The 27,574-nt window shown below is 44.8% G+C and overlaps 1 protein-coding gene and 1 long non-coding RNA gene across 3 annotated transcripts; one reads left to right on the top strand and one right to left on the bottom strand.

The window, feature by feature from the left end:
- The first annotated feature begins 8 nt into the window (after positions 1-8).
- On the top strand, positions 9-21,639 carry WDR3 (WD repeat domain 3). Its single transcript, XM_014884189.2, has 26 exons — positions 9-276; positions 1,647-1,856; positions 2,272-2,390; positions 3,283-3,361; positions 3,695-3,790; positions 4,251-4,364; positions 6,779-6,880; positions 7,000-7,097; positions 8,009-8,104; positions 8,406-8,636; positions 9,387-9,480; positions 9,799-9,900; positions 10,548-10,633; positions 11,473-11,608; positions 12,306-12,362; positions 13,038-13,138; positions 13,284-13,395; positions 13,510-13,644; positions 14,913-14,963; positions 15,178-15,243; positions 16,060-16,152; positions 16,709-16,756; positions 18,796-18,839; positions 19,307-19,435; positions 19,909-20,002; positions 20,614-21,639. The coding sequence occupies exons 1-26, from the start codon at positions 106-108 to the stop codon at positions 20,767-20,769; spliced, it is 2,820 nt and encodes a 939-aa protein (XP_014739675.2). The 5' UTR covers positions 9-105; the 3' UTR covers positions 20,770-21,639.
- On the bottom strand, positions 17,637-27,493 carry LOC148224694 (uncharacterized). 2 transcript variants are annotated; one of them, XR_015801240.1, is made up of 3 exons: positions 26,626-27,245; positions 23,906-23,987; positions 17,637-20,033 (listed from the first exon to the last, which is right to left on the bottom strand). It is a non-coding gene; the product is annotated as an uncharacterized LOC148224694 (long non-coding RNA). The 2 variants fall into 2 exon arrangements; XR_015801239.1 differs by having other exon boundaries at positions 17,637-23,987; positions 26,626-27,493.
- Positions 27,494-27,574: the final 81 nt, after the last annotated feature.

Here is a 27,574-nt window from a genome sequence, read left to right on the forward strand (position 1 = left end):
CCCTCTCTGACGCACTTCCGGCGCGGCGGGTCCCGAGCGCAGCGCGTGTAGCGGCCGCGGCTGCCCCGCGCCTTCCTTAGCCCCGCGTTTCCCGCCGGCGCTGCCATGGGCCTAACGCGGCAGTACCTGCGCTACGAGCCCGCCGCACTCTTCGGGCTGGTGGCCAGCGCCAGGGCCGGCGTGGCCTTCCTGGCGCTGCGCGGCGAGCAGGGTCGCTACGCGGCCGTGCCGGCTTGCGAGCACGTGTTCGTGTGGGACACAAGGAAAGGAGAGAAGGTGGGACCCGGGGTGCGGTGCTAGGGGCGGTCGGTGGCGGGGCAGGGCTGGGGTGCAACGTGCGGGGCTTTTAGGCCGCCTGAAGCCAAGCGATCTGTGGTACTGGGCAGCGTTTGGAGGGAAGCGACACCTGCACAGCCTCCCCTCCTCTTGGGTAGCGTGGGCACAGCGTGAGGTTAGGTTATGGAGCTCTGACTGCGTCCTGGACCATCGTGCTGGTGTCTTCCAGTTCTCCAAGCTGGTCACTCGACTAAAAGGATTCTGCATCGTTTTACCTTTTGAGCAGTCCAAAATATACTGCAATGCTGGATGCTTACAAGAAAGTCTTGCTAGTTACAAGAAAGTAATTGGTTATTTCTGTTTAAGGGATTTGTAAGGGTTGCATTTGTTGAAATGCACGTAGCACCAGCATACACAGAACAGAGGAGGCTGTGGATGATTTGGATAATGGATGTCTAGAATGTAGCAATTCTCATCTTTGTTTTCTTTTGGTAGTAACTTGTAGCCATTAGCTGTTAGAAGGAGAGAGTGGTAGTCCTGCTGCTCTGCTCTTACTGTGAGCGTAATTTATTTTTTCTCGACTTGGTCTTTAAATGGCTGAATCTCACTGTGGATCCCTTGAGATTTGCCTCAGGACCTCAGTTGTGGAAGAGTAATTGCTGTCACAGTAATGGGAAAGTTGCTCCCGGTTTAGCTGGCTGTGTGAATGTTCTTGGACAAATCAGGGATGTCATAGAAGTTTGTATTTTGGCTGTGGAACTGGGCATCCCGTGTAAAAATTGTATCCCATAGGGAGGTTGTGAGCTGTAACTTTAAGGACTTTGCCACACACTGTCTCCTGTGAGATTCAGAAATCACTGTAGGTACTACTGTCCACTATAAACTGAAATCTGGTTTTGTTTCACAGCCTCTGGAGTGCTGACTGCTTGTATGTTGTGTTGGAGATGTTTTTATCATTTTCAAGTTCTTGTGCAGTCTGTGGAAAAGCCACTCTGTCCTATAGCCGAGAAAGGCCAGACAAGAGAGGATGGAGTCAGGAAGAAACTTTCCAACTTTTTACTCTCAAACAATATTTCTTGCTCTCTGGCACTTAATATGTGGGGGCAGAAATTTCAGATTCTGAGTTTCAGGGCATCAATTTCCGTTTGATTGTGAGAAATTTCTTTCCTTCTAGCTGCTGTTTGTCTTGGAAAATGGGGTTAATGATACTGTATTTGATGCAGGAAGTTGAAAAATGAACTTATAAAGTGGCAGAAGTGCAGTTGCAAGTTCAGGAGAAGAGTAGACTATATTCTCTCTGCTGTGTAAGTATCTGACTCTGACATGTAATTTATCAACATTATATATGTTTTGTCTCCTAAAAATTGCAGATTCTTATCCTTAAGGGTCTCAAGCAGCAAGTCAGTTTCCTCTGCCCCTCTCCAGATGGCTTGCACCTGGCTGTTGGGTATGAAGATGGAGCAATCCGTATCTTCAACCTCCTAAATGGAGAATCGACCATCACTTTCAATGGGCACAGGGCTGCAATTACAGCCCTGCAGTATGACCACCTGGGTGGCAGGCTGGTGTCTGGCTCAAAGGTGAGGCTTTGACATCTGGAGCATGACCCTTTCACAGAGATGCCCCACGGGGAAGGCTGACCTGCACTGAAATGTTCATTGTTTTAAGTGTAGCCTCTGCCTGTAGCCAGAGGATGGCAGTGAGAGGAACTGCGGGGCCCAGGGCTGGGGGAGCAGCAGGGGCTGCAGGCAGAAGTAGGGCACTGGTAGAGCTGTTAAAGTGAAGGATCTCATGAGATCAGGAATAGCAAAATGTGTCAGGGATAATGGTACATTTATCAGTCTGACTGCACCTTTGGGGAAGCAATGTCACTTGCATTAATCATCCTTGTGATTCAGAGTGAGAAGGTGTGCTCTCAGGTAATCTTTTCAGTCTCATGGCAAAAGTTTTGCAGAGACAAGGGCCAGTCCCATGGAGACACTCTCTCTGTTTCAGGATACGGAAGTCATCGTATGGGATGTCATCAATGAGAGTGGCCTATACCGGCTGAGGGGACACAAAGATGTCATCACTCAAGTCCTATTCTTGAAGGAGAAGAACTTGTTGGTCACTTGGTGAGCCTGATTAAGAGTAATTGTTGATCAGGAAACAGGCTTGGTTGTACTTGCAGTTTAGACATCGTGTGTGCTACAGCCATTTGTATTTTCCTTCTTGTCCTGAGATACCTCAGATCCACTAGCATCCTTGAATATGATTTTGTCACATCCACATATTTTTTAAGTCTAGTGCCTTTAGTCAGAGCAACTGAAATGGCCATACTGAAAAAAGTGTTTGGAAAAGGACTTAACTTGTTGGTAAATCCGTCAACTTAAAATTATTGTAACAAAGAATAGCGATAACATGTTCATTATGTACTTAACAGTCTTGGGGGTTTTTTTTGTTTATCTTGAAGAATTAAGCAGACTTACCTTCTGTATGTGTCATTCACACAGCAGTGTGACAGAAAAATTGCTTTCTTGTAGCTGTAAAAACATGAATTAATTAAAAGATTATAGGGACTTTTAAAATTGATTTTTAGTTATTCAAATGAGCTGCAAGTTGACTGAATCCCTTTAATAATAAATGGTTGACAGGAGATTCTCTTGCTGAAATACCAGTCACTAATTTTTTACTTTTTAATATGTCATTTACTAGCTAAATAAAAGAGTGCATGGAATCAGTTCAGTTTAAAATTAAAACAACTTTATTTTGGTGGGCTTTTTTCAGATGGAAAAGATGATACCCTTTTCTTAATGCAATTTGAAATATTTGCAGGTCAGCTTCAGTGACTTGACAGATATCTTTTAGCAGCATTGCTGTGCCTTTTTTGTTTGGCTTGCAAAATTCAGTGTTTGAGTAGCTGCTCTGTGATACATTCTGACATGTTTTAGGTTTTTTTGTGTTTCTATCACTTAGAAAAATGGTGAGTTCTGGAGTCTTTCCTCATGTCTGACTTCTTTGTTCCAGTGCCAAAGACACACTGGTGAAATGGTGGGATCTGGACACCCAGCACTGCTTCAAAACTCTGGTTGGACACCGAGCTGAGGTAAAAGGGAGATGTGTGGGAGCTGTTGGGTTGGTGGGACTTGGGATGTCATGGCTCACTCTGGGCTTTCCTTGCTTTCAGGAGCTGTAAGCTGGTACCATCATACGTTTTACTTTCATTAGGCTTTAGGAGTGAGCAAATGAGAAAGTTCCAAACATTTCAAGAGCTGTCATCAGATGCAGTGGGTCACAATTCCCATGCACGTGTCCCCAGTGGAGGTCCCAGCTAGATCCATTTGCTATCTGGTTGCTGTTTAAATAAGTCAATTAACGATGCTATGCTTTTTTAATGATAGTTAAAGGAGTCACTTCCTCACATTGTGCCTCTGGACAGGTCTGGGGGATGGCTTTGCTGTCCAAAGAGAGACGTCTGATCACTGGGAGTGCTGACAGTGAGCTGAGGGTGTGGGATCTCACATACATCCAGGAGGTAAGACATTCCCTCTGTAACCCCTCAGCCCCCCTGTCCAGCTCCTTGTCTTTGAACTGAGATGGAATTGGAACACGTTCAAATCTGATGGATGTGCTGGCAAACAGCCAAAGCAGTGTCTTTGCTGTCTGAGGGGTCCAAAAGTTGCTCATGGCATAGGCTTTGCTGTTTCCTGTGTTTTGAGCTTCCAAGTGACACTGCAAGCACTTCCAGAACAAGATTTCCAGTGTGTCAGATCTTCCTGCCTTCTGACTTACAGCTGAGGAAAACAGTCTTGTGTGTTGATGATAATCATGGGAGCACATGGAGTGCTTGGTGCCTACAGGAATGCTGTAGGACACTCCAGTGTATGCTAACCGGTTGTATCTCCAGGGAAATGAAGTGTGAGCCAGAAACCACAATACTATAGCACTTAAGGTTTCAGGTACTCCTTTTGTTGTTTTTTCTTTCTTGTGAGCAGGTAAAAGATCGTGATGAACCAGAATCCAAGAAAAGCAAAGGGTCTCCTTCACCTGGAGCGGAAGAAAACACTGAAGAGGATGAGACCTTAGAGCTGGATGAACATCCTGAGGAAGTAAGATCAGTTTTCCATGCTGTTTCTGAACTGGTGTATGTAACCCTATTTGCATCGTTTATATCCTGATTGTCATATTTAGCTTGTTTGGGAAAATGTGATAATTCTTGTCTTGCTCCATGTGCTGGTTACACCTGGGGGAGGGCAGACTCACAGAGGTTTTTCTCTATGAGAATTTCCTCTGTGAGTTGATGGGACCAATTGGAGGCTGGTTGGGTTGTTGACAGCCTGAGAAACCGATTAAAGAAGTTAGTTCGCTCCGTGAAAACATATTTTGAAGGAGGTAACCCGGAAAAAAGCTGTCTTTCATTTCCTGCTTCTTTGAAGGTAACATCAACCTGGCCCAGGGTCCTCGCCCGGGCCAAGCAGAGGTGGGCTCGGGAGGCCGCTGGGCCCCGTTTTCAACTAGGGGCCTTGATGGCCAGGGAAAAGAGAAGCCCGTTGCCAAGATCCTGCCCACCCTCCTCCAACTCGCGGCCGCTGCTCGCCATGGCCCTTGCCGCCGGCTCCGAGCAGCTGCGGGGTGACTGAGCCCCCCCAGCCGCCCGTGCCACCGGGATGGGGGGAAGAGGCAGCTGGGCCCCGGTTTGGGGGAGCCTCTCCATGCCCTTGCTGGCTGAGCAAGGTGGAAGGAGGACCCCCCCGGCCCGCAGCTGGAGCTGGGTACGGTCAGCCATGAAGGTAGCCCAGCCATGAAGGTAGCCGTGAAGCCAGAGGCTTGTCACCGTTTTTCCCCCCCGGCTGGGCTTTGCAGGTTTCCTCCGGCCCTTTCCCCAACCCCAGCACGGCCTGGCCCAGCCCCTGCAACTACTGTGTGAAATTTTAACCCTTCTAATGCTCGGATAAGACTTGCAGATCTCCAATCCTCCCTTGAGTAAGAGGGAAGAAACCAGAGGGACTACACCAAAGTCAGGGAAGCAAGAGCTAAGTTTTTGGGGATGAAAGGAGAATGAGGAGATGCTATGAAAGTTGGTTGAAAATCCTTTTGTAAGCTGTAAAGGTGGACTGTAGTGCACCTGTGTTGAGAATCCTTCACCCCGAGGAGAAAAGGGGATCTCTGTTTCTGGAGATAAAGCATGAACAGAGAGAGAGAGAGAGATAAAGAGAACTTTTGCTTTGGAACAGTTAGTTCTTAAAAGTAAATACTTCATGAGTTTAACATGGCCCATAACACAGCTTTGGGAAAGCTGTGAAGATGGGAAAAGTTCGTGGAAAGAAAGCCATGAAAGAGCTGTTTTTTTGGTTTCTTTTTTCTCCTTCTGGAGAAGTCCCTATGGCCTGACAACAGGAAACCTCTCTCTGAAGTGAACTGAAAAGGACTATTCAGTTCCTAACTGAAGTGGTTTTTGTATGTTGTTATTAAGAAGGTGTGGGAGAGGGAAGGAAGGAGTGGTCTGAAGATCTTATTCTGAATTTGTTTTCTTTTTCCCTTTCCTTTGTGTTATTAATAAAGTTTTTTCTTGTACTCTTTTTAAGTTTTAGGCCTGCCTTGCTTTTGCTCCTAATTTTATCTCACAACAGGAAAATAATTATATTAAAATTGGCAAATCTAAACTATAACACTCCATAACAACTTTCTCAGCAGCAGTTGCTGCCTCATCTACCTGCAAAATATCAACAGAAGTATGTGTGCCAAAATATGTGTGCCAAAACATCCACAGATTTATTCTCCACTGACAGTTTTTCTTTGCTTTCTATTTGAGAAGGACTAGCAAGTGTATACATTTAAGCAGTGTTAATAGCGCTCTTTCATCAAACAACACAGAAATAAAATAGTTCCTAGCTGATTGGCAGCTGCTGAGTTCAGTACTGGTGCTCAGCTTTGCAGAAACAGAGAGGTCAGAGTTGCACTGTAATGAAATATGGTGTGAGATTGGATTGCAGAAAGCCTTTCCCACTTGTGCTGCTGCTGGAGACTTTACTGAATTGGTCTTTCTGGTAGAACTTCTAGGGGTACTGCTCAGATCTCAAGCTGCTTGTAGTTGTGGTAGATACCTGATTTTAATTAATTTTCCAGCTTCCTCTCCAGAGGATTTCTCACTCTTCAATGCCCTGTTTAAGAGTCTCTGTTCTCACCCTCTCTGCCTCTTTTGCCTGAGCTCTGCTGCCTCTGTAGCATAAAAAATCAGCTCTGTCTCTTAAATTGCTATGGTTTGCCAATAAAGTTAAGTTATTCTTCCACTGAGACTGCCAATGATTATTTTCAGCTGAAATGCAACAAAACACCAGGTGATAATCTTGTAGCTCACACAGATGCTTGTTTTGTCCCTTTATCATCCTTACTAGCTGTTTTGCCAGGACCCTGTAGGTTAATTTCCCCCTCTCCTTGACTTCCCTTGTCAGCAGGTTTTTTGACTTTGCTTGAGAAGATAATTTGGCCTTTCAGACCCAAGTTTGTTCCTCTTTCCCTGTAGCGCATTGTTAAGTGCAGCAAAGTTGGATCCATCATGCGGGAAGGGAGAGACCGAGTGGTGACTCTTGGCATAGACCGGATGGGCAAGTTTTTGGCCTGCCATGTGAGTAATGGGGGGATCTGATACTGAGCTGTAGAGGAGGCTGATAGAGACCTTGGGTACTTTCTGTAAAGGCCAGCCAGGGCTTTGCATACCTTTGAATTTGTTTGCTCTCACTCCAGGGAACAGATGCTGTTCTGGAAGTGTTCTCTGTCCTTTCTGAAGAGGAAATCCAAAAGAAATTGGAAAAGAAAATTAAGAAAGCAAGGAAAAAAGCCAAGTAAGTTATTTTTTGGATGCTGCCTATGTCCAGAATGCTCTAGAAAAGCTCTTCAGTAGCATTACACTACTAGTAGTGGAACGCCAAGCTTCTGGCCTTTCTTTTTGTGCTAGCTATTGTATTTTGGGGTTGAGCTTTCTGTGGTGTATTTCTCTGAGCATCCGTGGTGCTTGTCTGTCCCAGAGACTAAGGAAATACCTTTCTTTCTGAGTCTTCTCTCTGAAAAAGAAAAGCTAAAGTATGCAAATAAATGGAACTTTCAGAGCTGCTCAGCTCTACCTGACATTGGTGTTTATACTGCTTGGTTTATCAAAGTAAGTTCTTGGTAGGCAATGCAGGAATGAGAGTGTCATCTGGGAATTCACAGAGAGTCTGGTACTTCATCTCCTGATTTACAGCAGGCAGAGATATAGGTGAGAGTTATCTTAATGGTTACTCTGTGTTAAGTGTCTCCATGTATCCTGGCACTAAACAGGTGCCTCAGAAGAGTCCTTAGGGAAGGGTCTGCTCTAGGGTAGAAACTAAAGCATAGGGCAGGTAAATCTGGAAATGCATTTTGGCAATGGCTGAGAGCTTTTGGTGAGTGATAGGAGATGAGCAGAAGCTGGTCTTGCTCTCAAACAATTTCTGTTGCCTGTTTTGTATCCATCTTTGTAATGGGCCTTGTGTTTTGGCTCCAGAAGAGGCTGCCTTTTTTAAGGACAATTTGTGTCTTTAGTCATCTGCATAATGGCATGAACTTCACTGTCCATCCCTCACTGTCCCTATTCTTAAATGTGGTTACACTGCTGGATAAGAGGGAGGTTATGTTCAGCAGGTTAAATGGTTTCCTTATGTTTTCTCTGTCACCATGTTAGTTTGTGTTGGCTGTGCTGGGTCATTTGACTCTCCTCTCTTCTCTGACATTCCAGACAGAACTCTGAAGAGGAGTCTGAAAGGAGTGTGGAGCTGAGCTTGCAGGAGGAGATTCAGCGGGTCACTAATGTCAAAGCTTCTTCTAAAATCAAGTGAGTGGAAAGCCGTTGTAGAGTCTGATGAATGGTTATGCAGCTACCTGGGGAGAGCTCTGCATGGCTCAATGCAAGCAGAGGTGGAAGAAGTTTCCCCCTCAACATATGTTTAGCGTGGAGCTGGGAAGAGGCCTGCCATGATCTCCAGTCCATTCACACCTCTGTGGCTCAGTGTGCACTTGCTTGTTGGATGTGCTCTGTCCATATTCCTCTGTCTCAGTTGTTCTTTATAATTGATTCCTTTAACACTTTGTTTTATTGTCCCTGTGTACAGCTCTGATTTTATCTAATCAAACAGGTCATTTGACTTGGTTCTCTCTCCAAAAGGAGAGCTGAAGATGGTACTGCTGCTCCAGAACAACGTCATTGAATTGTACAGCCTTGACCTATCAGCGCAAATGCCCCAGGCTGTCCGTGTGTCCAAGATAACCATCGGAGGCCACCGCAGTGATGTCAGGACGTTGGCTTTTAGCTCTGACAACATTGCCATTCTCTCAGCAGCTGCAGAGTCTGTGAAGATTTGGAACAGGTACGCAGCCCAGTTATGTCAGTCTCCCAGAATTGAGGGATGCTGTGTTAAGAAAAGCAGTGATAAGAAAGAAGGGACAATGGAAAGAGATAAAACAGGGAATGAAGTAAAGGAAATAAGTAGAAAAATGGTTTTCTTTTTTCCTTATTAGGGAAACTGAGAAACTACAAAACTAAAATTTCAACAGAAGGTCTAAACACAAAGGTCATACATAGCAGTCAGGTATAGACTGTATTTTGCTATGGGTTTTTTTCTGTTTTTTCGTTTTTAGTAAGAGGTATTAACTGTTACCCTAAACAAGCTACTGCCTGTTCTTTAGGGAACATGTGGATTTCTTGACACCTTATCTGAAGGATCTAGTATTAGATTGAGTAGGCTATTGTGTTGGTCTAGAGTGTTGTGTGTTGATGTAGAGTGCTTCTCTGATGTAGAGTGGTGTCCCAGTGTTTCTTGAGTGGTGCTGATTTCAAGCTCAATTTCCTCTGAAGTACTCCGTCCCTTCCTGAAATGCTGTTTAAAATTAGGAGCTCTGTTCTTGTTCACAACAGCAATAGGTCATGATGGTGGACAACATATAGGGGCATGTTTTTTATGGGAAACGTTGTTAGCAGTACAACTGGATGGTGGTGGCTTATCTTCTGACCCCAGCTGAAAGATAGCTGTGGGTAGAGGCTATACTGGAGCATGTCTCACTGAGCAGGCCAGATTCTCTGTGTGATAAGAGGTTTTGGGCTTTGTCTTTGTCCACAGGTCGACCTTGCAGTGTATCCGGACAATGGAGTGTGAGTATGCGCTCTGCTCCCTGTTTGTCCCTGGAGATCGGCAGGTCATCATTGGGACCAAGGTAAGGAGTGGCCCTCTGACTCCAGACTGCCCAGGTCTGGGAATATGTTAGGAAAATGTCATTAAGGCAGCCTCACAGAAAATACATTGCCTCTCTCATTCTGGAGCACTGCTGTGTTTCCAGAGTTGTTACAGAACTCTTGTGGCTTGAGGTGGAAAGCAGAGGAGAGCTTTGGAAAGGCCCTTATGGAGATCAGGAGTTTGGCCATCTGTGTATAACAGCCACATAATGAAGCTGTCTGCTGGGAACGTGGGTAGCAGAGAGTTCTTCTGTCAGGAGCTATCATGAGTTGTGAGCAGAGGCTGTCTTTCTTCCCAGACAGGGAAGCTGCAGCTGTTTGACCTGGCTTCTGGCAGTCTGATAGAGACACTTGATGCTCACGATGGGGCTGTGTGGTCCATTGCTCTTTCACCAGACCAGGTAACTCAGCACCCTTATAAGTATCATCTGCACATCTTTTCATGTAATTCCTTTCTATGGTACTGTGTTTGCACCACTGATGGGAGCATGGGAACCCCCTCATGCCGGGAGGTGGAGGATGTAGCTGGTAGTGTTTAAAAACTTTCTAGTGGAATCAAAACCACAGCAAGAAATAATCTGCTTGATATTCATTCACCCTAAAGATTAAAACATATGGGATAGATTTTATCCTTGTTCTTAATGTAAAATGTTGAACTATTGTTCCTTTAGAAGGATCTACTTTTAGAGTGATGGTAAGTTGTGTGTGATCTGGTAACAGTGAGTGTCTCAAGCTGCCCGCAAAACAAAATCATATTGTTACGTGCAGCTGAGATGACTGCTTTCAGTCCCAATGTTGCAGTCCATATTTTCTTTTATCTTTGGTGTCTTGTACCTCCAGAATAAGCTAGAGCTTTTGAAATTTTTGGTGGTCAGCCAATGCGTGCACTAACCAGAGCAAGTGCTCCTGGTGGTGTCCACTTAATCATCAATGCTGTAGAAATGTGGGACATTTCAAAAACCTCCTCTGCGTTGGCAATTCCTTGCTGTGGACTTTCTCTGGGTGATAGGAACTGGTTTCACAGCAACTTTCTTCTTTTCCCGTACAGCATGGCTTTGTGACAGGAGGTGCTGATAAATGTGTCAAGTTCTGGGAGTTTGAGCTTGTGAAGGATGAGAGCAGTGTTCAGAAAAGGTGAGAAAATACACCTTGTGCAGGTTCCATTGTCATTGATGGGTTTGAACTGCAAGTCCACACGTGACATCTGCATGGAACACATGGAGAAGAATCTGGGATCAGTGCACTTTTGTGGAGACCTGAGCTTAGCTGGAGACAGGCATTTACCTCATTCTGATCCTTTTTTGTGTGGGTGAGTTTAGTGTCTAATCAGGCTGGGCCTGCAGATCGCTGCAGTAAATGTAGCAGTGAAGTTCATCAGCCATCAGAGACTGGTCATTCCGGTCCTGTGTCCCAGTTTGAAACACAGGTGTCTGCTAAGGAAAGCAGGGCCCTCCCTTGAAATGGAGAAAGTAAATACTCTCCCTCTGAATTAGTATAATTTTGAAATTAAGGGGCTCTCAGGCAAAGATATGGGCATGGGAATAACAGTTCTTTACTAGTACATATAACAAGGCAAAGAAAACAACAGCTGTGGAATTAACAACAAACAGAACAGGAACCCAGTTTCAGTCCTCTCAGCCACAGGCACTTTCCCCTTTGGTGCAGTTAGAGTGTCATCCTCTCCACCCTCCTCCTGAGAAACTCCCCCAAAAAAACAGGGGGGTCCCTCCCCACCCCCCCATCCCTCTCAAGGACCTAGCCATCAGTGCTTCTTAGCATGTCAATGGGAAAAAAAATCCGTAGGCAAAGAGGAAAGAAAAAACCAACCCCCAACATCCTGTCATAGTGAGGAATGAGTGCTGCGTGTTAAAATTTACTTGCTTTCCCAGAGTGCAGTGTGGGACTTGTATCTATATATCTCTTCCTGCCTTGTTTGCTTGGGATAACAGTTGTTTTTTTCCTATTGTTGCCAGGCTTTCCATGAAACAGGTGCGCATTTTACAGCTGGATGAAGACGTGCTCTGTGTGCGGTACAGCCCCAACCAGAAGCTGCTGACTGTCTCCTTACTGGATTGCACTGTGAAGGTTTTCTACGTTGACACACTCAAGGTGCATGACCAAACGGGCTGTGAGGCTGTGCAGGAAGGGATGTAACTGTAACCTGCAAGGTCAGGAATAGAAAGGAAAAGTGTCTGTTCTGTGTGAAACATGCGTCCTCCTTCAGGGGCCTGTTTGCTGGCAAACCTGACAGAACCATGGTTGTTCCACACTGGGAACTGGAAGATCCATTTTTCATTTCAAAAGTGTTCTGAGCCTGCAGGTGGCAAGGTTCATTCTAGACCCTGCAGACCTGGCGGTACTCCAGATCTGTCAGGCACTGTAAAGATGTGGATGAATGTGTCTCACGTGGTGTTAAACAGAGCAAAGCCTGCGGGAGGAGAGCCTTCCTTGTGGGCAGTGTGTGGTGGATTTGTGATCTGTATTAGCAGGTGAATGTTAGGGAGTGACTCAAGACAGACTGGTGCTGACAGTTAATGGAGTTAATTCTGTTTTTTTCCATGTGACACTGGTAATTGGTATCAGAATTAGCTAGAAAGCAAATGGAGCTAGTTCAGCTTGCTTGGCTACTTCCACTTTCTTCTCAGTGCTGCCTTCATGACTGTGCTGCTAACAGTGTTCAGGGCAAGAAGTAAAGTGGGGCAGTGCAAGAAAAACAGCTCCTGAGGCAGAGCAGAATTAGCCTGGAGTTTGAGATTTGCACACCTCTCTACTCAGCATGTCTAACTGAGTCACTTTTCTTCTTCAGTTTTTCCTTTCTCTGTATGGACACAAGCTGCCAGTGCTGTGTATGGACATCTGCTATGTAAGTATCACTAAGGCTGTGTAATGTGGGACTGTGGTGATATGGATGAGTGTGAGAACCTCTGCTGGATTCAAGGCCTCTAGGATAATGCTTTCTTGTCACCTCCTTGCTCCTGACTTAGCAGTTTCTGGGTGGGACACCCAGAAGCAAGCCCCTTTTTATCTGCAGTCTTGTCCTCACTGGAAGGGGTATCAGAGTTGGGGTCGTGACAGAACTGACCCTGGGTCATTTTGTGAGTGAGTGGAAATTAAAATGCTGTAATGGTCCCTTACACTCATTGTAACAGGTACAGCCTGCTTTCTGCTAAAGTTACTATGTGAAAGGAGCCTGAATTGTTAGTGGGAGCAGAGAACAGGTGCTGAGGGGGAGTAGCCTCTTTGTGCCTGTTCATTCTTGCTCTGATGTATATTTGAAATGAGGCTCATTGAAAGCTAAGAAGAATGTCAGGACATAACCAAATACCTGCAGAGGGTCAGACGAGGGCCAGAGAGCTGTCAGTGGCCTGTGCCAGTACCAGAGCATGGGCCACTGGGGAGGAGGTGGAGGGATCAGGAGGCCACATTTCAGGAGCCAGGTGTCTGCCTACTCAGCAGTGCTGAGTCACTGGGGCAGCAGCAGTTCCTCATGGGGCTGCCAGCCAGCTCCCCACACCTTCCTCTCTTTGTTGCTCTGTAGGATGGGACTCTAATTGCAACCGGCTCTGCTGACAGGAATGTGAAGATTTGGGGCTTGGATTTTGGGGACTGTCACCGTTCTCTCTTTGCTCATGATGACAGGTTAGTCAAATCCTACAGCATATTTGGACTGTGGACTTGTCTCCAAGGACTTGTGATCCAGCAAGAATCCTTCTATCTAGCGTAGGGTAGGGGGAGCTCTGCTGTGTTCCCCAAGTGGGTAAATTTGAGCCTTTTTCTCTTCCAGTGTAATGTATCTGCAGTTTGTGCCCAAATCCCATCTCTTCTTCACAGCTGGGAAGGACAGCAAGATTAAGCAGTGGGATGCAGATAAATTTGAACATATCCAGACGCTGGAGGTAGGAAGTTTTGGAGTCTGTTAAAAGGAAGCATTATCCCTGCATGAGCAGGATTTTCCTCAGGGTTGGAAGTTGGGTGATGTAAATGTCATACCTCTTCTGTCATCTATGCAGGGGCATCACCAGGAGGTGTGGTGTTTGGCACTCAGCCCCAATGGAGACTATGTGGTGTCAGCATCCCATGACAAGTCCCTGCGCCTCTGGGAAAGGACAAGGGAGCCGCTGATTTTGGAAGAGGAGAGGGAGATGGTAGGAAAAATGCAACTCTCACCAAAAACAACTTCCAGATTTTTTTTTCTCTTTAGTGGCTTGCTACAGTCGTGTTGCTTACAGTCTTTGACATTCTCTTGTGTACCTTTCAGCACAAGTTTGTTTGGGAGGCAGTTCAGCAGATGGCTGATGTGGAGGGATGGAGAGCACTGCTCCTGTTACATGCACTTTGTCCTTTTTCCAGTCATGAGAGGTTCATTCTGTCTCAGTAGCTGGCCCCATAGCTCAGGGATGCTGGAAGAAGCCCCTTCTATTTCATTTGAGCATGTATTGTGAAGAATCATAGGCTCAGAAGGACTTCAATAGGAAGGAAAGTCTGGGGGTCTCTAATCCAACCGCTTGCTCACTGCAGGGTAATTTTAAAGCTCTATCACACTGCTTAGAGACTTGCCTTGATACATTGACATCTCCAAGGAAAGAGATTTTCCAGACTGTCTTAGCACCTGGTCCAGTATTGAGTCACCACTGGGGTTGGCCCATGTGTTTATTTCATGTATCTAATCAGAGGTTCTTTTGGAACAATTTGTAACTCTTTATCTTTTTGCTGGATCCCTCAGAGGAGCCTGTTTCTGTCACCCCATTGTAAGGCAGGTCTCAAACCATGGTGGGGGAGCAAGGAGGCAGAAATGCAAGGAGTGGATGAGAAACCTGCAGTAGCTGTTTGGGTTTTTTTTTATCCCAGCCTGTTTGCAAGAGCGGACCTACACACTGAACCTTGATGACCTGTGTTTGGTAATAGGAGAGACAGAGATAGCTCTTTTCCAGAATCCAGAAAAGTTTGTTTTGGGTCAAGTTTGAGTAGCAAGGTGGGCATGAATATACAAGTAATGAACTATGCGTAACATAATTGGTGCCCTTTCATGTGAGAGATGACAGACCAGAGACTCTTTCCTTTTGAAGCTCAAGACAACCCTAGGAGTTTTCTAGACTTGTTCCCTCTGTGTTGTGTGACTGGTGAAAGGTGTGGTGCTGAACTGTGGTGTCTGTCTTAGCTTGGTGGGATCCTAAAGGGCTGTTCCTGCACCCAGAGCAGATTTCTTTTTCTGGGGGAGATTTTAGAATTCATTTTGGGATTAGGACCAGGGACAAATGGTTGCTGCTGGCATTGTTGGTCTCTGCTGATTGGTCCTGGTTTTTCACTGGGATGCATGAAGCCCTCCAGGCTGCCTTGCTCAAACAGTCTGGAAGGGAATTGCATCCTTGCCTTGTTCACTGCTATTAATATCTTGTGTTTTCATCCTCTGTAGCAACAAGAAGCTGAATATGAAGAGAGTGTGGCAAAGGAAGAGCAGCCTGTGGTGAGTTGCACCATCTGAATGTGTGTCAGTCTGACTGTACAAACTCTGAAAAAACTGCTTCCGTAAGAGGCATAGAAGAGGTATCAGAGAGAAATGTCATTTTCTTGCTTTGAGGCAGCACGGGGGGGAAGGGGGTGCTGAAACTGTGGCTGCTCCATGGTGCAGTTGGCTGTGGTAATGTGGAAGGATTGAACTGCAGTTCTGTATTTTGTAGGTGGCTGGAGAGATGCAAGGAGAGACAGGGCTGGCAGGAAAGAAGACCATTGAAACCATCAAAGCGGTAAGGTGCTGTGCCTCTGCCAGTGTGGCTTAGTGCCATACCAGTCTCTCAAGGGGGGTTGTCACGGGGTCATAGTATCATTTTGAAGAGTAACCTGTGCTGTCACTTAAGGGCAGAGTGCTCTTGAATGCAGAGGCAGTCTGTCCTGCTCAGAAGCCAACAGGGAAGGTCACATACCGGGAATTCTTTCTTCCTGAGAAGAATGAGGTGTGAGGTTCCTGTAAGGTGCAGCTGCCTGTCACATGTGGGACAGACAGAGCTGCTCTTGCCCTGTGGGCTTTGCATCCCAAAGGAGCACAGGGAAGCCGGGGTGTACTCAAGGCATTAGGCGTTTCCATGAAGGGCTCTGTGCAGTCCAGTAGGCATCTGTGAAAGGTGGAAATCTATTGCGGTGCTTGATGTGGGAGACGTACTAGGAAGGTGTGGCGGTGGGTAATTCCTGAAGATTGTAGTGTATGTAATGGCTGCAGATTTCAACAGTTTGGTGATTTTCAGAGGAAATCCTTATAGTCTGAATAGTCAACATAGCCTAACCCTGGTTCATGCCCCAAAGGGACACTGCTTGCTGGGGGTGGTGGTCAAAGCAATAACTGAAGCTGCACCAGAGAGCACCCAGGGCAGTGTGGGAATGTGGATGGTGTGTGACATCTTCAGGACATGACTTGTGTGTTCAGGGTAATGGTCTGGAGTAGAGATTATCAGGGGAAATGCCATATGGTGCTCTGTGTCAGCACCTTTGCTTCCAACTCTGTTTGTCCTGATGAGCTTTGTCTGGCTTGTCTGGTATCACTGATGTGCTGTTCTTGTGCTGCACAGGCTGAGAGGATCATGGAAGCTATCGAGCTGTACAGAGAAGAGACGGCAAAACAGAAGGAGCACAATGTCATATGCAAAGCTGCAGGAAAAGAGGTAAGATACTGAGGAATGTAAAAATCCCGGAGTGTGGTGGGCATATCCTTCCAGCTCAGGTGGACAGGCTTAGCATGCAGACAAAGTCAGGACAGCTAAAAGCAGCAGACATTTGCTCAAGTCTTTTGGAGAACTAAATGGCACTGTGCTCTGGGGTATAATTAGGGGTGTGTTCTTTCCAAGGATCTTTATATGCTTAAAGTCATAGCAGGATGTAAGTTTTGTCCCTAGAAGAGTGTACTGCTGCAGGTTCATCCTGCAGGCCTCATCTTTGCCTACATGTCAACACTTCCTGCTAAATAAGGGGCTGTCATAGAAGTGGGAAAAGTGACAAGAAGTGGAAGAAAATTCATCCATGTTTGAGTTAGTCATATATGTCTGAGGAGATTTGTTTGGTGGCTGCAAATGAGGCCTTCAGCAACATTCTGGGGAGGGTGGAGGTGTGGGAATTGCAGGAAGACAGTGAAAGCTCTCTTCAACTGTGGGTGAAACTTTGCTCTGAATATGCACTTATGCACACACACCTGCCTCATTCTAACCCATTCTGTGTCTCTAGGTTCCCTTCCCTGTCAATCCCATTCTCCATGCCTATGGAAATATTACAGTAAGTGGAATGCCCAGGCCAGAGGCTGTAGTTCATCCTCAGATGGAGAGGGGCAGGTTCATTTGCTGGCTGAGCCAACATGCTGGGTTGCTGTGGGGAAGGACTGCACAGTTCAACTATTTTGCTGGTGCAAAGTGAACATAATTTGGGGTTTTCATGGTGATGGAGTTTTTTATTTTTTCCTTTCTGTGTGTGTGTTTTTTTGGTGTTTTGTTGTGGTTTTTTTTTTCCAGTATCAGGCATGCATATTACAAAAGTTTTACCCTGTCAGGGTTAACCAACCCTGATGGTAGCCATGACCTTATGATGTTCCTTATCATGAGCCAGGGGTTTACAGTCTTCTCCAAGATATAGGAAAGCTTATTTAAACCTTTCCCAGCTTTATTTATGTGGTGTTGCTACACCAGTTATTGATTCTATTCGTATTCCTGCAGGGTTTGCATTGAGAAAATTCTGAATGGCAGTTCAGGTATTGCAGGCTTGAGCTGGTGTCCTTATTCATTCATGTCATACTACTGCACAACAGTTTTCACTAAATTCTTCAGATTTTTGAAATATTACAAAATACACAGACAAGGATGCATGGATTTAATTGATAAATAAAAATCCACTACTCTGAGTAGATTAGTTTTCCTGGTTTGTTCTAGTTTGCACTCCCAGACTGTGTTTTGTAAGTATCCTTATGAAGATCCTTGTTTTTTCACTCTCCCCTTCTCATGCAATCATACAATGGTTTGGGTTGGATGGGACCTTAAAGATCATCTGGTTCCAGCCCCTCTGCCCTGGGCAGGGACATCTCCTGCTAGACCAGGTTGCTCAAAGCTGAATGTCAGTGCCAGATTGTACTGGTATGAAAGGAAAACCAGTGAGAGACTCCAAGTCAGAAATACAATTTAATAGGAGAAAAGAGAAAAAATAAAATACATGCAATAGTACAAAAGAAAAACCACTGACAGAATCAGAATACAACCTGACACCCTGTCAGTCAGGGTGTTGGTTGCAGTCCCTATAAATGGTGGCTGCAGTCCTCCTGGATGACGGATGTGGTTCAGTCGAAGCAGTGCTCCTGTAGAAGGTGCAGTTTTCCTCCAAAGGTCCAGGAATGATGTGGAAAGGTTTGATTTTCCTCTGAGATCCAGTAGAAAAAGGCTACTTTGGTGTTCCAAATCTCAGTTTTTATCTAGGTAGGAAATGCTTGGCTCCTCCCCCTGGCTGGAGCATCTCCCAATGGGATGATGTAATCTTATCAGTCACACAATAGGACTTAATGGCCCATTAACAGAAGATACCTCCTGGAGGAAGGATGGGTTGTGGAAAAGATAAAGAACACTGCCCCACCTGATTTTTAACAGATGGCCCATCAGCAGAGGATATCTCCCACAGAGATAAGGATCACTGCTCCTTTCAACAGATGGTGATAGAATACATACTTTTGGGCACATCTTTACATTGTAACCTAGGACACAGATGAAACAGTCTTTGTCTTCCTTCTCATTACCTGTAGCCATCTTGCAAGAGCCCTTCTGTTCCTTCCTCCATGATTACAGGTCTATTTAATTATAAGTTGGATAGACTGAACAGAAGTGAATGAAATCCTATGACTTAGAGGCACTTTTCTTTCCCAATTCCCAGCTCTATTCTGCATCTGCCAAACACTTTCAGCAGATAAAAATGACTAGTAGGAATTGAGTGTGGGAATGAGTTTCGTATAAGGTTTTTTATATGTAATTTGTTTTATATAAAAAGCTTTTTACTAGTTTGTACAAGATTCACTGACATGAATTAAGATGACTTAGCTGGTTAAATATAAATTAGATTTTTCACAATGTACTTGACTGGTGTAGAGTACCCTGAGAAGGCTGAGAGAGAACTCAGAGCTGATTAACGACGAAGGGGTTTCCTGTTTGTTATATACAGCTTGATGTGTCTGTCTCACAAGATGTGATGGTGTGTTTTTAACTGTGTGACATGGACCTTAGGGCATGTTGGTCCTGGAATGTTTTTTGTTAAGCAGGGCTGGTGTCTTTCCTCTCTTGCAGCCTTCTGCATACGTGCTGGAAGTCTTCAAGAAGGTCAAGTCGAGGTGAGAGCCAAGAGCTTTATTGCTGAACAGATTCGTGTTGGGTTTCTAGGCCCAGGACTGGCTGGGGTCCTTGAGTAGTCTCTCATGCAAGGTATGGGCGATGCTAGAGAGTCTGGAGTCACTGTTCCCGGCAGCCTCTTTTGGAACATGTGCAGAACTGGGGAATGAGAAGTATTCCTTCCATGGGGAATGTGGACTGAAGTTTCTGGATGTGAGTTGGCTGCTTGGAGAGGCATGTGTATGTGGAGAGCAGTTTGGGGATGCTGAGAAGGGAAGGTTGTGTGCCTGCTTCCTGTGCTACAATATGTCTGGGCTGTGCAGATGTGGGCAGTCATGGACCAGCTGCGAGAATTGCTTAGCACAGCTGAGTACCAGAACCCACCTGTGGATGTGGATGTGTTTCCTGCTCATCTGTAGCAGTGCAGTCGCTGAGACTAATGCTTGTGTCCCTTTGCTTTTTCTGTCAGTGAGCTGGAAGAGTCTCTCTTGGTGCTGCCCTTCTCCTATGTACCTGATCTGCTCAGACTCTTCAATGAATATATTCAGCAGGGCTCAGATGTTGAGCTTCTCTGCCGAGCTCTCCTCTTCCTGCTCAAGTGAGTCCTTTATCTGCCTAGACAGTGTCTGGGCTATCTTCTGAGTCCCTGGGCCTGAAGCTCCTGGGAAGCATCCTTGAGAATAAGCGTGTGGTCTCTGCAGGAGATAAGGAATCTGCAGCCCACAGTGAATGGTGTGTGGGAATGAACTTGGATGCAGAGTGCTGACCTGCCCGGACAAGGTTGCTCGTCCTGGTAGCCCAAGTCTCACTGGAATGAAAAGATTCCACATCAAGCCTGACAAGGCACTGTTGGTGGCACAGAGTTGCTGTAGAGCCTGTGTCCTCAGAAAGATCTGCCCACTGTCAAACTCAAGAAAACAGCTTTTCCAGATAAATTTGTACATGCCTGTCCATGTCCAGTGCTGGTCTGGGGAAGACTAATTAAAAAAACTCCTGTATGTCCAGAACATAGAGGGGCTTTGTGATGTTTCTAAGAACAATGCTGTGATACACTGCCTGCTTTGTTCCCAGGATACATTTTGGGCAGATCACAAGCAATCAAATGCTGGTGACAGTGATAGAAAATCTGAAGAAAACCACCATCTCCAGAGTCAGTGAGGCCCGGGTGAGTGTTGCATCCTCCCCTTTTCCAGGATCTAGAATAATAGGATGAGACAATGTTTGTGAGCGTGAGTTGTCTGTGGGGAAGTTGGTTGGGGGTCTGCATTCATTTAAACCATTGTCTTTTGCAAATAGGCTGCTTTTCCCTTATGTTCCTCCTCATGTAAGAATACCCAAAGGTGAGCTTATACTTGTGCTCCCCGCCTTATTTGCACTTGATTTTCTGATACATGTGTTTGGATCTTGGCTGGCTAGTTTCTAAATATGTAGGAGGTAAAGTAACTCCCTGCTTCTCTTGAACTTTTCTGTGGGCTGCTACCTCAATGCAGACTGTGCATTTTCCTAGAGGGAGCTTCAGGTGCCTGCCAGCAACTTGTCTTTCAGAAAATACAATGGATTATAGCTGCTCTTAAGAGAGGACTCTGGGGAAATGAGTGCAGGACTGATTGTTCTCCTGGTCAGATGAAGTTTACATTTAAATTAACGTCATTTTCTTAAATCTGTGGATTGTCTTGTTTTCATCATCTCTTAGTAAAGGGTGGCCAGTGCAGGACTTTCTGCCCCCTGACTAGCTTGGGATATGCCTCACAGTGTGGTGCTGGTCTGTCTCTGCAGGATGTATTGGGATTCAACATGGCAGGGCTCCAGTTCCTGAAGAGGGAGATTGAGGCCAAGGACGAGGTGACATTTTTTGCTGATGCTACTGAACATTTTGAGGAGAAGAAGAGAAAAAGGAAGAAGAAAGAGAAGATGGTTCTTGCAATGCTCTAAGATTTGATTCCCAATATCCAGAGTACCTGGATGGACTCATTTAGCCTCACTGCTGACCATGGAAGTGTTCTTGTGGCTGAACATCTGTGATGATGTCCAGTGGCTGGGACAAAGTTTGTCACCTCCCCATGTGCTGTAACCCCGCATGTAAACGCAACTCAGAATGGTTGTCTCTGAGGTGGACCTTCTGTAGTCTGCTCTAGATGGATGCATTTGGAGGTGGCTGTCAAAGGCACATGCTTTTCCTCTAGTGGAATGCCTGTTAGAAATGGAGTTGATTTTTCCTGAGATGAGCTTGTTCTGGCAGCATTGATTCAATGGAATCCAGCACACGGACTGTTGGTGAGACCATGCCCTGTCCAGGGAAGGCAGCTGGCAAGATTTTTTACTGACACCTGCTGGTGGCTTGTGGCCTGTGGAAAAAGCTCTGTGCATTCTGCTGAAGTGTGAGGACTTTATCTACAGCCACCCACTCTTTAGTGAGACAGAGAGAAACGTGGCTACACTCTATTAAAAGCATATTTATATTTGCTTTATGTGACAATTTTGTTCATAGTGTTTTGTCCTGGTATTTTTTTTTTGTAAATCCTCAGTTGCCTTGGCCTCTGTGTCAGTTTTCAAAGGATTTTTTACAGAGAATAAAATCAGTGGGAGCAAATGAAAGGGCTGCCATCCCAGATTGTGTTTTTTATGGAGAGCTGGCAGACCAAACCTGAGAAGCCTGAATTGTTTGCCTTGTACTTGCTCCAGATTTTAAAAACTGCACTGATTTGTTGCAATGTTGTACTTTTGCTGTATCAGATAAAATGATTAATTTTCATGGTGGTGGCAGAGGGGCAGAATGAAGTAAACAAGTCTCTGCTGCTGTTACTAATTTATACCACATGCTATGTTTTTTACTAGTAGTCACAGGTTTGGGGGATGTGGTGGGGGCTGCTTCTGGATACTTTGCTGACTGTTGGGCTCACATGTCTGACTTAGGTACTCAAAGATGAACTTCTAACTTGAGTTTCATGTAGATTTTCAGTTGCATCCCAGTTGTGGCTGACTGCTGTCTTTGACTTAGGTTGTCTATTAGAAGCAGTTATGCAAAAGGCCAACAGTTCAATTGGTCATTCTCTAGGCAGCACCTCAGGTGTAACAACCATACCTCTGTTGTTTGTAAGTAACTTTGTCAGGGAATGATTATTCACTTGCCCCTTCAGAATCTGGGTAATTCACAGGAGCACCTTATGCTCCATTTCCAGGTGGGTCTCAGACTCTTTATAGAAATGGCAACCTTCATACAGCTCTGCCAGTTGTTTCCAGGTGCCCCTATAATTTTATATTTGTCCAGATAGGGATGAAACTTGTGATCAAACAGCTGCACTCAAACATTTCTCTATCCTGACTAATGCTGTTCTATTTAATTTTATTCTGTTCTTTTCCTTTACTACTCCCAAAATAGATCCTCATAAGAGGGATTACTAGGAGGAAGAGGAGACACTGTAGGATGATACATTTTGTGGGTAAAGTCAATTGACATCAGTTATCCACATTATCTGCTGCTGAAATGGGCCAGCCCACTGGAAAAACAAGTGTTACAGATGGAGAGCTGGCTTGTGACGCCACAGTGCACTCTCAGTTGAGGTGACTGAGGAGAAAGATGTCAAAACCAGGTACCAAAAGGGGAATGCTGACTGTGCCTCTGTTTATCTTAATGACACAGAGATAGATGTTATGGATGCTGTGCTGTTTGATCATCTGCTGGGAGGCCTGGAAGAAAAAAAAACATGGCCACAGGCACATGAACTGAGGGACTGATGAGAAGGATGTAAATGGTTAAATAGAAGACTAGCTTGGGATGGTGTCATCTTACAATGACAGGTATCCTCTGATCTAAATTGGAAGAGGTGGAATTCCTTCACTCTTGTGTCTGTTTGCTGTCACTGGTATTAGGGAAGAATCCTTGGAGAAAAGGTCTTTTAGGTGTTGGAAAGTTGTTCTCTCCCTAGCTGCTGACACTGGCTGCCCTCTTGAAATTTCCCTGTGGTTCTCAGATTTGTATCACTTGTGATGGGTCTGTACTAATGCAGGACTCGGGTGGCTACTGACCAAGTCCAGCATATGCTTTAAATGGAAGAGGTCTGCCCTGTGCCAGTAGTCTTCTAATAGGAATTTTAATATCCTTGGGACATCAGTTTGCCCTTTGTTGGGTGAAATAACCTGGATTTACAAACCTGAGCAGGAAAGCACTTTCAAGTACAGGGCAAGCTTAAATCTGTATTGTTGGAATATATATCTCACCTAACAGTGTGGATGAGAGGGTTCAGAACTGGCATTCATATTTCACACTGGTGAAAGCTGCTGTTAATTGTGGGATTCTCAGTCACTGTGAAGTGTTAGGAGAACAAGTCATCTGCATGTATCAAGGAAAATTCCCCATCTTTCTCTCAGCATGTCACATGTTAGAAAAAGGATGAAGCACGGGAAAGGACCTTGTGAGAAATTAATTCATAAACTGGAAGCAGAGCTGCACTTTGACACACAAATATGGTGGCTCAAAAAGAGCCTGTGATCTTTCTTTTAGTCATTGCTGTGTAGGTGGGAATAAGGAGAGGGAAAAGACCATCTCTAAGTGGCTCAGTCTTCCACTATGAAGAGAAATGAGCAGATGAATATTTGAAAGTGTTCATGTATGACTGTGAACAAGAGGGTATAAGAATCACTCTCTTGTCAAGTGTAACTTGGTGTACTTGGAACCCCTCTGGTATTTGCAGCTTATTAAAGGTAGGTGAGCACACACAAAGTTAAGCTTATGATTGTGAAAACAAACACAAACTTAGGAATTAGAAAACCAGAGCAGGTCAGCAGCTCCTGAAGAATCATAGTTGACTGTGTTGAAACCTGGTGCATTCTCAGTACTTGAAAAAAGATTTCAGGTTATTAGAAACCTAATGCCTTTTAAAAACAAACTTAGTGGGAACCATGCAGCATTGCTCTGTAGTAGGGTTGAAATAAAGAAATCTTTCCACTGTTTGCATTTCAGACAGCCACGTCAGGAAATTATGCAACTTTTGGACCACCTTTGCCATTAAAAGGGAAAAGGCAAAATATTTATTCTCATTTAATCTGATTAAATAAATGAAAAAATTACATTGGATGTTTCCATAAGGTTGGACTAAAATCTAGGTATTTCAGTGTTGCTGATCCTCATGTTGATCTTTTAGGGCTCTAACCTGTAGTGGAAGAGGACAGAAAATTAACATGAATGGAAAGAAGAAAAAACAAGAAGAAATCCCAGCTCCACCTTTGTACAGATGTTGAACCAAACCCAGTAATTACATCCAGATTCTTTGCAAGTGTTGTGTGAGCACTGTGATTGCTACAGACTGGCTTCAGATTTGGCCTTTTGCTGTTGGAAGGGAACAACAACATGAGATGGAGTTCTTACCCAGGCTTCAGGTAGACTAGGTGTTTGCTTTTATTGCACAAATGGAATGGTATAAAATTCATAACCATACATTCAGGATGGACAGCCTTCTTAGGAATACTGAAGACTTTCACACACAGCTTCCTGTGCGGTATTTAATTCTGAGTATGTTAAGAGAATATTTTTGAAATGTTTTAAATATTTATGTGAAATAACTAAGAAAATATAATGAGATAGGGCTAAGTTTGGTTAGGTGATGCTTGAGCAGTGAGTTTTGCTTATTGGTCTCTGCTAGGATGTGTGGCAAATTTGTGATCAAGTTGAATATTGCAGGGAAGTTTCTAGGTCTCAGTAGAGAGAATTGCTGAATGTGGTGATAGCCCCCTAGGAAAGGTGATGGAAACTTAGAAAGTTCTCATGGTGCATCTGCAGCAACTTGGCTGTTTCTGTTCTGGATGGCTGAACAAGACTAACCAATTACAGTATTTAACCTAGCAGTGTCAGTGTTCCATGTTTTGTGAGACTAAACCAACCAATCCAGAGTTCCTTGACATGTCGAAGATGGATATGGTTTTGAGTCCAGGAGACTTTGAGGGGAGGAATGTTCAAAGAGGCATTAGGTACAGTTGTTTGCGTAGCATAGGATAGCTGCAGCCAGTTTCAGTAGAAATTATCAATCAATTCACAAAAGGACACTGTCGTCAGAAGAGAAGAGAGGTTTGGCTGTGGTGACAGCAACTATGATTATGACGTGTGGGAGGAGAATATTGGGTAGTTAATTTCTCTCCCTTTGTGCTTGTCATGGAAGATGACCCTGATCAGAATTTCTCTTGAGACTGGGGGTGTCTCACTTAAATGTGAACTGACTGGGTGAGTACTTCTCTTCTTTTTCAACACTAAGTGAGAGAAGTTTGTCTAAACTGCCTTCATGATGAGCTCCAGGTAGTAAATCCCTAAGTTAAGAAGGCATTAAACTGGTTGTTTTCCTAGGCTGTAATTTTGTGTTACTCTAGGGGTAAAATTCCAACTGAAAAAGGTAAGGAGATATTTAAACAGGAAAATGAGCTATACTTGATGTATATTGGGCAGTCCTAGAGCAGATGCAGCAGTCAGAGGTACAAGTGTGTGAAGTTTTTGAGATCTGACTGATGTGGTCACTTTTCTTTTTCTCCAGAGGAGAGGAAATTATATACAGCTGGAATTTCTTTGCTGATTGGTTAGATAACATGGCAGGCTTACAGATGCTTAAGTTGAAAGAAAAAGATGATGCCAGTGTTACACATATGAAGCAAACAGGAACTTTGAGCTAAGGAGAGACATCCATAGGTTTCCTGTTTATGAACTGTCACCATCAATTGTATTGTAGAGTGCCTGAGCTCATGGGGGTGAGGTGAACCCCAGCCTAATGCTAAACATGTTGGCTGGTGGTTAGTGAGAAATTCCCAAAATTTCTTGTTGTCAGGGAAGACACTCTTAGCATCCAAAGTAGGGCTACAAGGATGATGCAGGGCCTTGAGGGAAAGCCTTGTGAGGAGTGGCTGAGGTCACTTGGTCTGTTCAGCCTGGAGGAGACCGAGGGGAGACCTCATTGCAGCCTTCAACATCTTCATGAGGGGAAGAGGAGGGGCACTGATCTCTTCTCTGCTGACTAGTGACAGGACCCAAGGCAATGGCCTGAAGCTATGGCAGGGAAGACTTAGGTGGGATATCAGGAAAAGGTTCTTCACCCAGAGGGTGGTTGGGCACTGGAACAGGCTTCCTACAGAAGTAGTCAGAGCACCAAGCCTGACAGAGTTCAGGAAGTGTTTGAACAACACTCTGAGGCACCTGGTGTGATTCTTGGGATATTCTGTGAAGGGCCAGGAGCTGGACGTGATCCTTGTGAATGCCTTCCAACTCAGGATATTCTGTGATTCTTCATATAGACTGATTCTGTAAGGCTACAGAAATGTGCTCTATGTATGCAGAGGGTGGTGTGTATTTGACCTTGTCACATTGAGGTTGCTCTATGTGTAAGACTCCTGTCCCTTATTAGAATTGCTGTCAGCGTCAACGGGTCACCAGCAAGACTTGGTTTTAGAATGTGAAAAGTGTTAAAGAGAGGCTGATTTATTAGGGCTTAACAGTAGTAAATCCAGCTGCCAAGAGGCTCAAGGACTTGTTTAATGTGGAGACAGTAAGTGAAGGATTTGGGACAGGACTGAGGAGGCTCTGCTGAAAGTGCCTCCACCGACCTCAGCAGTTGTAATAACCTGCAGTTCCCTTGTAGTGTGTGCTTTGGTTGATCTCATCCAGTATTTCTGTTCTCTTGTCACAGTTACCAAGTCAGTGTGACAGCTGCATCATTTGCATGAGCTTTGTTCAGGATGCTACTGATGAAGTGAAGAGTAGGTAAAAGAACTGTACTTCAATTTACAGCTGGTGTTACTGCATCCAGTACTCACACTAACTGCAAGGCTTTCGTGGGAGTGTAATCCGTAACCGTGGCTTGGGGCTTGTAGGAACTGCCTGGACTGCTGCTGCCGTCCCTCCCTGGGGGTATCCTTCTGGGCGGCACTCATAAATGTCACTGGATAACACAGGTGGAATACCATGTTAAGGATCTAACCATTTTGGTACCTTTAAGTAAAATAACGTGTGGAGGTAGGAATGAATTCTGGAAGAAAGGTTGTTAAACATCTTGAATCTGGACTAGTGCTCTCAACTCAAAGATTAAAGAACAGGTAAAATATGCGGGAAGGGCACATGTTTTGGAGGCTGGTTTACAACTGTGTCTGAGGACTGGGTGAGTGGGAACAGGACAACAGCTGGTTTTGCTGCTATGCTGCTTGTTCTGTCTAGCCCAGCTTTGCATTATAGGCATGAAAGGTTTCTTTGGGTCAATGTAAAGTAAATATGGGGAGTTTCAACATCCGCATATAAAGCATCAGAGGAATTGTTAGCTATTACTCTGGTCAGGCTCAGAGAATCCTGAAGTTCTTTCTTTGGTAAGGGTGGTCCTTACTGTGAATGAAGTTTCTGGCATGTTTGGATGTAGCTTGCCTTGTTATTTCTTTTATAGGTTTCCAGAGGACCCCTTCTTACAGACTTCTAAGTGTAAATTTGATTAAATGTCAAATGGAACTTCACCTGGAGCACAAGGAAAATAGAAATAATAGCTATTGACTTGGCTCTTTTCTTTTACTGTACTGCTGTCGTCAGTTAAACAACTGAAAAGCCCACTGAACCCACACAGGCTCATTTCTGACAGCATTCATGTGCTTCTGTGCTTGCATCTTTGCTGCTACAAGGATTGTCCCATTTGCCTGTTTAGTATCAGGACAACGCATCATTTTATTGTTCATGAGGTTGTACCATCAGATGCTACCACAGATTCAAAAATGTAATAAAGTA

Source organism: Sturnus vulgaris, chromosome 2, assembly GCF_052056855.1.
Source record: "Sturnus vulgaris isolate bStuVul1 chromosome 2, bStuVul1.hap1, whole genome shotgun sequence".
In the NCBI taxonomy this organism is placed as follows: Eukaryota; Metazoa; Chordata; class Aves; order Passeriformes; family Sturnidae; genus Sturnus; species Sturnus vulgaris.